Below are 11,171 nucleotides of genomic sequence, written 5' to 3' on the forward strand. Positions count from 1 at the left end.
AAAAAAAAACTTTTAACAGAGGTAAAGTTGTCACAAGTTAGGTCTACTTATAATCGTCTTCTTTTTTCTTCTTTCCGTTACACGACCAACATCGACTTGCCGATGATTCTGTCGTGGTTGATGCATGCTGGGTATGTTCGTGTCTCCATAACCCAGCGAACACTGATATGGATAACAGAATCTTTAACGTGCGTATTTGATTTTATGCGTGCGTATACACACGAAGGGGGTTCAGGCACAAGCAGGCCCGCACATATGTTGACCTGGGAGATCGAAAAATTTTCCACCCTTTACCCACCAGGCCCCGTTACCGAGATTCAAACCCGGGACCCTCAGTTTGAAAGTTCAACGCTTTAACCACTCGGCTATTGCTCCTGTCAATATCTATCAATAGGAAACAGAATACAGATGTGTTGGAAGGCAGGAATGAGCCAAAATCGTTCTGCTTGCAGAAGGGAGAAGGTTGACATGAATGATAGTTGTGGAAGACGAGTGTCAATCTTACTTTTTTTTTTCTTGTTTTTTTCCCTAGAAGAGGATAAAAACTTTTTTTGCAGCGACGGAAGGACTTCAACAGTCGATGTTTCACTCTTCTTCTTTTTTCTTTTTCTTTTAATTATTTTTTTAATTTTTATTCCATTTCCAAAAGTATGCCCTGCTGCTCTAACCAAAGAAAATGTATGCGAAGCAGTTTTTTCCCCCACAGGATTTTGCCAGGAAGAACTCTAGTTGTCCTCGGTTCTTTTACGTGCTCTCAGTGCATGCTGCACACGGGATCTCGGTTCATCATCTCTGCCAAAAGACTAACACCCAGACTATCATTCAAGGTCTTGTGGGTGGTCAAGTGGAGAGGGCTGGGAGGGAGGGGAGGGAGTAGAATCCCAGTCCTTGTATAATTGAATTCAGGACACTCGCCTCTTAATCTGGTACGTTATCCACTTGGCCACTAACAGACAGACCACATACAAAAAGCTCATTTCAACAAAGATCAGTTTTTTAAAATGTGGGGGACTGGGGGGTGGGGAGTGGGGGCTGCGTACGTTTAAGTTTTTTCACAAACCTAACTGTACCTTATACCTTTACAGAAAATTCAAAAAGACAAATGATGTTATACTGGCTAATTATCTTGATTTATTTTTTCAGTTTATAATTATGTTGCAACATGCTGAAAAGGTCACGTTACACACAGACACACACAGACTCAGACAAACACACACGTATACATATATGGAGAGAGAGAGAGAGAGAGAGGGAGAGAGAGAGAGAGAGAGAGAGAGCATTCTAGAATGACAGTGTGTGGAGGCAGAATCCAGACTACTCACATCCTGCAAAATGAATGACCACAGACGAGAGTGTGTGGCTGCCGCAGGTAGCCAAAACACACCTGACACTTCAGGTGACGGCTCCAGTGCTGTCTGGCATTGTCCGAGCTGGTCGCACTCTGTTGGTTTTGACCCAAAAGCGTCGCTGTAGCCGCTCCAGCTCCAAGGCCGGGATCTTCACCCGCCATTGTGGAATGAAATAAAATGTAGACTTCTACAAGATGACGTCAGTCACTCCCTCCCCTCCACCTTGAAATTTTCATCATATTTTGTCATCATGAGTAAGGTACACGTATAAATCTTTTGGAAATCCATGAGAGTGCGGTCTAGTTCTGGTTAGCACAGCTGGTGACCTCATATTCAAATTGCAAATCCGAATCACAAACATCCTAAATCAAATTTGACATTCCGCAGCCAAACAATCGTGACGTCAATATGGTATGACTCAGTAGACATTATGAATTGCGTGATTATTCGAAAAAACGAACGAGTGCAATTATAGAATTGGTGCGCACTGAATTTGTTCAAATCAGAAAAGTCTGTTTCTAAATTTCGTAATAACTCCAAGTGTAGGGATTGGACCTGCCAGTGAAAATGGGAACAGTCATAAAGAATAGAAAGACGTAGTTTCTTATTTCGTCACCGAAAGAACTGGTATGCCTACATAAGATGACGTCAGTCATCATACTTTCATCTTTTCTTTTTCTTTTTAAGAGTTGGCACGTGAAACACCCGACTGACAAAATTTGTCATTTTGCAGCCAAACAAACGTGACTTCAATAATTTAGCATTAGATGATACAATTATTAGATGCCATTAGAAATAGCCCAAGTTAACTGGGAAAACGTAGATGTGCAACAGTGTCAATTGTGTGTACTGAATTTATTCAAAACAGGAAAGTGTTTTCGAATTTCGTAATTAATCCCAGTAATGGAAGAATTATACCTACTAGTATTTGTGAAATTGTGATTTCACAAAGAATAGAAAGACGTGTTCTTTTCATATTTTGTCACTGAGTTTATGTTTTAGACTAAATGTTAAGACTGTTTGTAAGTCACCAAACGAATATGGTCAGTTGACTTCCAGAATCACTTAGGCCAATGGACAGCATAATCAATTATGTTCCTTCTTGACCTGAAAGTGGCAACGTATTAAATTATCTCGTCTTCTGTGCAAATGCTTTGATACACTGTGTTGGTATGTCTGTCTGGTGTGTGTGTGTGTGTGTGTGTGTGTGTGTGAGAGAGAGAGAGAGAGAGAGAGAGAGAGAGAGCGGCTGGGACAACACGTGTATTCGAAAATCACTTGCTTGTTGAGCAGCTCCACAAGTAACATGCCAAGACCGTGAAGACGTGTGATCAGTCACCATCAATTGTCAAGACATGAAACCACCCCCCATAATCTTAGCGTATCTATCCCACTAATTTTCGTAAACCAAAGGCATCTCCGGGAACTGGTCGTGGCATATGATATTTTGTCAAAGCCATTGCTAGTATTATAATTTCATTAGGCTGCAAGCCTGGCTCAAAACTGATTGATTTTTTTCAATCAAAAGAACCCAACTGGCCTGTCCTAGAACCCCAGGATTCATGCCACAGCAGAGTAGAGTGCACACAAGTACTTCTCTTTGTTAACAGCGTCACCTCCCGCCCCCGCCCCACATTTTTTTTCAGACACGCAAGCATGTGCATGTTAAAGTGTACGCTGAGGGGGCTTTTATTTCTTTTCCTGCCCCACCCCCACCCAACCCCTTTCTCCAACACACACATACATACACACACGCACACTGACACATACACACACAGGCACGCGCGCACGCGCGCGCGCACACACACACACACACACACACACACACAAGATCAACAATGCAAGAAACATTAAGGCTGTGTCAGATGTCTCTGATAAAATCTGTAGTGTCATGGTGAACAATAGTTTTGCTCCAGTATTGTTTCTGACACTGACAACGAAATGCAGGCTTATTTCACAATGCGTCAGAATAGGCTGTTATGTACTGATGTAAAGACTAGCAAACTGAAAGATTTACTGCTGTTATTAATTGACAAACATCGCGGTGTGGCAAAAGAAAGAATAACGTGAAAAAAAAAAACTCAAATGGAACAACGACAACTGGGACACGGTAAAAGACATTGTGAACGAAACAGCAATCATTGAGACACGGTAAAAGACGCAATGAAATGGACGGCAATGGGATAGATGTGGTAAATCTACAAGGCAGGGTCAGTCATTAAAAACTGAGGTTTAGTGCAACTAATAATAGTAAGCTCTGGCAAAAAATATATCAAGGAATGACCGTTTTGGGGGCAACCATGGTCTGTTTCCAAGCGCGGTGCACGCTGGTCCAAGTCCCTGTGTCCAGAGTCCAATGAAAATTACTGACGTGCCTATTTCACCTTCTGCTTGTGCATCCACGCGAAGATTTCTCATTCTAAATTTGGGGTGGTTGGGGGGGGGGGGGAGGTTGGGGGACGGGGGGGGGGGGGGAGGGGGGCGTTAAGACAAAAGTAACAGGTCTGAAAATACGCTGGTGAGTCCGACTGCAAACATCAAACTAACGGTCGTGTTACAAAGGTGAATCATAGGACCAGATTACAAGAAATAACTATCAACAATAATTATGATCTGGCTACGAGGAACAACTATGAATCTTAGGATCAGGCTATATAAATATACTAATGATTAGCTATAAACCAATCGATTGGACTACAATGAATAGCTGTCTACTACAGGATCAAACTACAATGAATAGCTGTCAATTACAGGAACAGGCTACAAGGAATAGCTGTCAACCACATAATCCAGCAACAAGGAACAGTTTTGAATCCTGGGACCATGCTACAATAAATAAACACCCACAGGATGAGGCTGCAAGAAATAGCTGTCAACCACAGGATCAGGTTACAAGGAACAGCTATGAAACGGGGGATGGGGGTGGAACAGATATGAAACGGGAATGGAGGGGGGGGGGGCTAAGTTTATACTTCTTGTTGTTAATGATCACGTGAGAGGGGGGGGGGGGGATGCGGAGGAGGGTCGTGGTACAAAAAATAGCAGGAATAGGGGAATAGCTAGCAATTATACGGACGTGATTAAAGAAATAGTTAGCAATTACAAAAAATATGGTACAAAGAACAGCCAACAGTTAGAGGGGTGTCAAACAAGCCGCGATCGCACAACAGTAGCACGAGAAACAGCAATTACAAGGGAAAGCTCCAACCTAAATTGGTGTAGAATAAGGGTTTGCAGTTTTGCAGTCACAAAGTCATTGTACAAGCGACAGACCTTCAGCAGACAATGAGTGTGGTATAAAAGATCAACAATCAGATGTGACATGGTCACTCGTACTACGAAACAAAGACCCAAGAACTGGATGACTTGGCCGGACGCCAGCCAATATGTAATTAAACTCAACTCGACCGGCTGTGGGATATGGTAGCCCACACGGAATCGCTGGCAAAACTGAGGCCCTACGTTGTGTGTGCAATCGGAGAGCTGTGGTGCCTGAATTTGTCAGCCATTTGTGGGAATGGCTGTTAGTGGGACCTGGTAATAGAATAACAGTTAATCAACGGCAGAAAATTAATATCCAGGAATACAGAGCTGTTACGCGAATGTGACACAGGGTGGTTACGAAATAGCAGTCAGACCGCAAGTCACGATAACACTTAGCGTAGAGAGGTAACTGCATCGTATGAACAGATTACAAGAATCGTTGGCAACTGCTTGTGGTGTGGAGTGTATGGATATCTCACAGTCAGAGATCAAGGTGTTTGTGTACATTTAAGAATACAAAAAAAAAAAAACAACAAAAAACATATATGTATATATACGGGCGTTCCACATCATTCCAAAGTTTTTCAGTTTTGGTTATCATGCTTCACTTTAAACACGTGCCCATGGTCAGACATGCGCATAAGAAAAACAACTGTATGTCGCTCAAACGAGGTGTGAGAACTGCTGCATGGAAGGGGCGTATCAGTCTAAAAGGGATTTATTACATAGCCGATCGAGTTCTTGTTCATGTGTACGCTCTCATGCTCTGCGTTGTGTAGTCTACTACTTAACACTGACAATGTTAGTCGACCTCAAAAAGTTACCCGTAATTATGAGATATGTAAATGAGAAATCTTAACAAACTGATAGATAACTTGTCGCGCATTGAACTGTGCACAAACTGCGACAACTGTTTTATCCTGCGATTAGCTTTCTTTTAGACTCCTCTCGCCACCCACCCCAATTCTGATTTCAAGCAGTCATTTATGACACCAGTACATGTTTATTTTCTGCAACAAGCATGACGCCCTGGAACATAAACCGGTTGTCAAAATTGTTTCCTTTCTTTCAGTAATCGAAATCAGGAGTAGGGTCACCGTAGAGCACGATGAATAAATGAACTTCGGAAGTTTATAAACGTCCAGTTACTCGACGCATTTGACCAGCCATTCAAACTTCGCCTGTCCTGGTTTTTTAAAGAAAACTTTAGTTACGTCTTGTTCTGTTAAAGTGCGGGGAACCTCAGTGACCATGAATATGGAAAATCGAAAACGTCCTTCATTATTCGGGAAACATCCCAAAAATATTTTTCACAGATATTTTATCTTTGAGACAATTTTTCTCGCTCACATACTGTGAATCTCATGTTGCGACCACATTCCTGCACTCGTTTGTCGGTCACCAAAGCCGATGTCCATGAATGATTTCAAAGAACCTCTTTTCGTATGTTTCCATTATCGGAACATAATTATGTTCCCCTTGGAGCTTACGCCGTTTCCGTGAATGGTATTCCCTGTCTCTTCTAGGTGCCGGAGTAAGTAATTTTGTGGGTGATTTTGCTAACAGATGGAGCGACTCCCATTTCTGCCCGCTGTCTGATTTTCCGTCTTTGAAACACATTTTAATTTGGCAGAAGCCCGTCTGTCCTGGGGTATGGTTGCAGTTGGAAACGGGGTGTGACTGTTCACGTGCTGATACAGTTCGTTTGTAGCTGGTTTCAAACGCAACTCCAGGGTTATTTCTGTTCCTGTTTTGTGATATGGGCGATGGATTTCGTCCAAACTGTGCGAATGATAGTGCATGTAAAGAGCTAACATTTGACGGTAACACCGGTAAAGCTTTGCAATAAGAGGGTCTCGTCCCTCTACCATTGAGGTCCACGTTCTTGATTGTCGTGGGTGCTGCTGCAGATCTGTCTCTCCCTGAAGCCAAAGCTGCTGCGTAGCACCTCTTTAGGTTCTGTGGGCTGATTTTCACGTCCGCGTTCTGCTGCTGAACGAAGCTCGTTCTCGAGGGTTGTAACGGAACAGAAGCCGGCGTCACTGAAATGGGTCTCAAACTGTCAGGACTGCTATCAACTGTATCTCCTGGGGCCTTGTCAAGGTTATGCAGATGACAGAAGCGGATCTGCTCTATCTCAAAGAAGGCGTCGTCCACAACAGACCTGTGGTGAAGAGAAGTGGACAAGCGGTCCAGGTCCTGAAGAACACCACACAACGCTTCTTCGCTGACAGCCCGGACAGGGGGACCCAGCAAGGACTGCTCTGTGTTCACGGACACGCTAGTCTGTGAGAGAGAACATACAGAACCAATGTTTTCGTACACGAGTATGCGGCAATTCATATATGGTAACATTTCGAAGTAGCCTGACGTTTTGCGTACTCATATTTATTTAGTGCAATGTACTTTCGGAGAAATACAACAACAAAAAACCAAAAAAAGAAAAAAAAGAAATAACTATAACAACAACAAAAATTATAGAAAAAGAAAACCCGGTGCGCTTAATCTGTTTGTTTGTTTTGGTGTTTTTTCATGGTAAATTTAATAGTAATTTTAAAAATGAATGAATAGATAAATAACATGAGGTCACATTCAGCGTGGTGTGCCACTCTGAGAGCATGCTTTCTGCACTTTATAGTAAAATGTAGGTAACAAGAAAAGACAGAATAGTTCATCTCCCACCAAATGTTAAATCAACATAGAAATCAGGGCATACAGGCAAGGTGACATCAACTTACTATTACCCCGTCAGATGATATCAATTACTGAAACAAAAACTCAGGTGGCTGACATCTTTTCACAGCCACACTATCAAACCGTTGGTTGACACCAGTTCAAGATACAGTTACACCGGAGAGTTACATCAACCCATTACACAATCATCTAGCTGGGTGTCATCAATTTAAAGCACAAACACCCTGCTGGGTGACATCAATTCACAACACAAGAACCCCGTTGGGTGACAGTTCTTGACATGACAGGTGACAAAATCAACTCGCGACACAATTATCCAGCAACGTGACATAAATTCATGACATAAGAACCCAATCGGTTGACACTTCTTAACAACGAAATCATCCAGCAAGGTGACATCAACTGACGACACAACTGATTTCTCAGCTGGGTGACATCATTTCATTCAGTACACTGTTACCCTTTTGGGTGACATCAATCTATGACACAATTACCCTGTCGGGGGTCTTTAAAAATTTCACAACACAGTTACCCAGCTGGGTGACATGATCAATTCATAACACAATTACCCTGTTGGGTATCTTCCTGTTGCGAAGCGTGTCGACCAGAGCCTGGATGATGAAGTTACAAGTTACGTTCCGCTGCAGAATGGGCGTGGCAAAAATTTGCACGCGGCAGTTGGGGCAGCCAATCAGCCCCTCTGTTCCCGTGAAGCTCGCACTCTGGCCACGAGACTGGGTTGCTTGTTTGCACATATCAGTCAAACATCTGTCAGGATGATAAGAAAACATGACAGACTGAGAAAGCAGAGAGTGTGAGAGGACTGTACTGAGTGAAGTGATTTAAACGTTGCTTCTACCGTATCAGTGTAAATGAAGACATGCAAGGGACGCTACTGTTGAACATAATTATGACGACAAATAATTTATATGCTAAATGTCAGCACGGTTTTCGAAAAAGTAGATTATGAGAAACTCCGTTACTTGAAGTAATGGAAGATTCAACAAGGTTACTTGATAATGGTGATAACACTGATGATGTATTATACCTTGATTTAAAAAATAAAAAAAAAGCTTTTGATTCAGTGCCACATAAAAGGTTATTGATAAAATTAGTATCCTATGGAATCACAGGTAAAATACAGATCACAGAAAGTTAAAGTTAGTAGATCTCAATCAAGTGGTGCGATGTCCTGAGTGGAATCCCCCAAGGCAGTATACTGGGACCTATTCGTTTTACTGTATTTATAAATGATTTTCCACAATCAGTAAATAGCACTTGAAAAATATTTGCTGATGACACTAAAATATACACATACCCTTTAGTATACCAAATATTGCAAAGAGACATAGATTCACTAGTGGAATGGACAGACACAGGGAACCTATACTTTAATGCTACAAAGTGCAAAGTGCTCCATATTGGTAGCAAAAACCCTTAACATGACTACTTAATGAAAATTGGTGATAAAGAGTTTAATGTTGAAAAATGTGAAGAAGAAAATGATTCAGGTATTGTTTTTGATTAAAAAAAAACCCAACCTACTCTTTAACAAGCATATTGCATGCATAATAAATAAGGCAAATAAGAGATTTGGTATAATCAAGCGTGCCTTCACATTTCTGAAGAGCAGTACATTTTAAGACTATATGAAGCATTGCTAAGACCTGTATTAGAATATGCAAACACGGTTTGGTTCCCAAAATTAAAGCGTCAGTCTGCTGCAATGGAAAGACGAGCAACAAAATTAGTCCATGAAATAAAGAATTTTTCTTATGAAGAAAGGCTAAAATATCTTAAGCTCCCTTCCCTTAAAGCAAGAAGGGTACGAGGTGACTTGATGCAAGGGTATAAAATATATAATAATGTAGATGACATTGACAAAGCATGTTTCTTTATTAATCCACAAACTAACATTGTCACCTGTAACAGTACCGACAAAATTCAGAAGCAACATTATAATACCAACATTAGAAAATATGTGTTTAGTTACAGAGTGACTAACTATTGGAATAGACTAACCTCAGAAATCAAACGGGCACCAAACACGAATGCCTTTAAAAGGCTTATTGATGACCACGATATCGTAAAGAAAAACAATGTTTGACTTTGGTAGGCAAAGGTGAGCCTGGGCTTGGGAGTACCTGACCAAAAAAAAAAACAATAACAACAGAACAAAACGAAAACCAACGGGGCGTATAAAGCCGCAAGGCTACGATGCTTGGCATCGCCCCTTACCTGAACCTGAACCTGAAGAGTTTGGCCCAGCCTTTCCCCCCAACGGGGGCCGTAAGACATTATGGCCGATTTCTTTCAGGATCAGCAATGTAACTTGAACTTACCGTGGAGACTGAGACAGACAGATAGACAGATTGATTGACAGAGAGAGAGAGACAGAGAGAATACAAGACAAAAGAAGACAAGGCAAGGCAATAAAAAAAAACCAAAAAAACCAGACTCCTTACAATGAGTTAGCCCACTAATGATAGCTTTTGAGAGCCAACTTCCTAACAAACATCATGTTCCTGCCCAGTGTATGAGGATTTTTTCCGAGATGGGAATGCTTTTCTTCAGCTAACATCCAGAAGCAAAGCAGCGATCCTGATGAGCTCTTCTAAGAGTGAAACAGCTGCTGCTCTGCAAGGGGAAAGGGGGAGTTGTAGCTGTGTGTTTTTGCTCCTGATCAGTTTGTTTCAAGTTGAAAGTTAAACCAGGATATACGTTTGATGCTTCTTTCCCACCTTATTCGGAAAAAAAAACAACAACAAGAAACATGAGTTTCCACATTTATCATTATTACAATGAAAGAGAGAGCTTATGACACACGAACAGATTTTCACTAATTAGGGAAATGTATCACTCTGTATCAAGTACAGGCCCAACTCTTTAATGCTTTAAGTTATTCCAGCTGCCGTTAAAGAACGAACTTGGCACTCACTGCAGACAGAAGGTGTGTCCACAAGGCAGGACGATTGGAATGTTGAAGAACTCCTTACAGATACTGCATCTCAGCATCTGGAGGCACTCTTCCCCCACCAGAGAGCGCAGACTAGGGGAATGGAGAATACTGCATCCAGGGGCACACCCGGGTTTTACCGGAGTTCCCTCCTCCATGGCTGGGGTCTGCCTGCATTCTCTTTCTGCCTCGCTGTCCACTCCGCCTGCCGCGCTGCTTTCTTTTCGACTGGTACGCATAGCAGCACCCCATGACGACATTATCAATATGACGTTAAAGTAGCACGACCGACAGCACGATGACGCAAAACACCTGATGATAAGTTTAAGAATCTCCAATTATTCCGTAGAAGAAACAGGTTGCTTCAACGAATTCCATATGGTTCGCACCACAGAGAAATTAATTTAGGTGGAGGAAATTGTTTTGACAGTTTTGTAGAAAATTCATGCCGCCGGCTAAGAATATGTGTGGGGTTTTAACGGGTCGTGTTAAAAAATATAGAGCAACATTGCTTTTAACATAACCATTCAGCCATAAAAAAAACACTGAAGATCGGTTTGTGAAACAGTCTGTCCAGCCTATACCTGGCTTTGGCAAGGTAACTAGCTAACGTCAGTAAAAGATAGTTAACGTCGAATTTGACATCGTGAGTTACTTTCCAGCGTGATGTCTGTCCCCATCAGATTCGGGGGGTGGGGGGGGGGGGAACAACAACCACACAGTCTTTTCTGTTACATATGAAACTGAATACCGCCTTGACAGGATTTTGCCCTGCGCCAAGACCTAATGTCATGTCGCGTCCTAAATCATGACTGAAAAGCACAAGGTCTGTTAAATGTATAATAAATCTAGTTGTGACTCCAAACGAACACACTTTTGTCTTCCTGGATGCAATGGCATCTTTTGTC

At 42.0% G+C, this 11,171-nt stretch overlaps 1 protein-coding gene across 1 annotated transcript; it reads right to left on the reverse strand.

Moving 5' to 3' along the window:
- Window positions 1–3,621: 3,621 nt before the first annotated feature.
- On the reverse strand, window positions 3,622–10,523 carry LOC143285248 (uncharacterized). The gene is made up of 4 exons (XM_076592507.1): window positions 10,246–10,523; window positions 7,877–8,075; window positions 6,482–6,899; window positions 3,622–3,689 (listed from the first exon to the last, which is right to left on the reverse strand). The coding sequence occupies exons 1-4, from the start codon at window positions 10,521–10,523 to the stop codon at window positions 3,622–3,624; spliced, it is 963 nt and encodes a 320-aa protein (XP_076448622.1).
- Window positions 10,524–11,171: the final 648 nt, after the last annotated feature.

The sequence above is a fragment of the Babylonia areolata genome, chromosome 8, assembly GCF_041734735.1.
Source record: "Babylonia areolata isolate BAREFJ2019XMU chromosome 8, ASM4173473v1, whole genome shotgun sequence".
Classification (NCBI taxonomy): domain Eukaryota; kingdom Metazoa; phylum Mollusca; class Gastropoda; order Neogastropoda; family Buccinidae; genus Babylonia; species Babylonia areolata.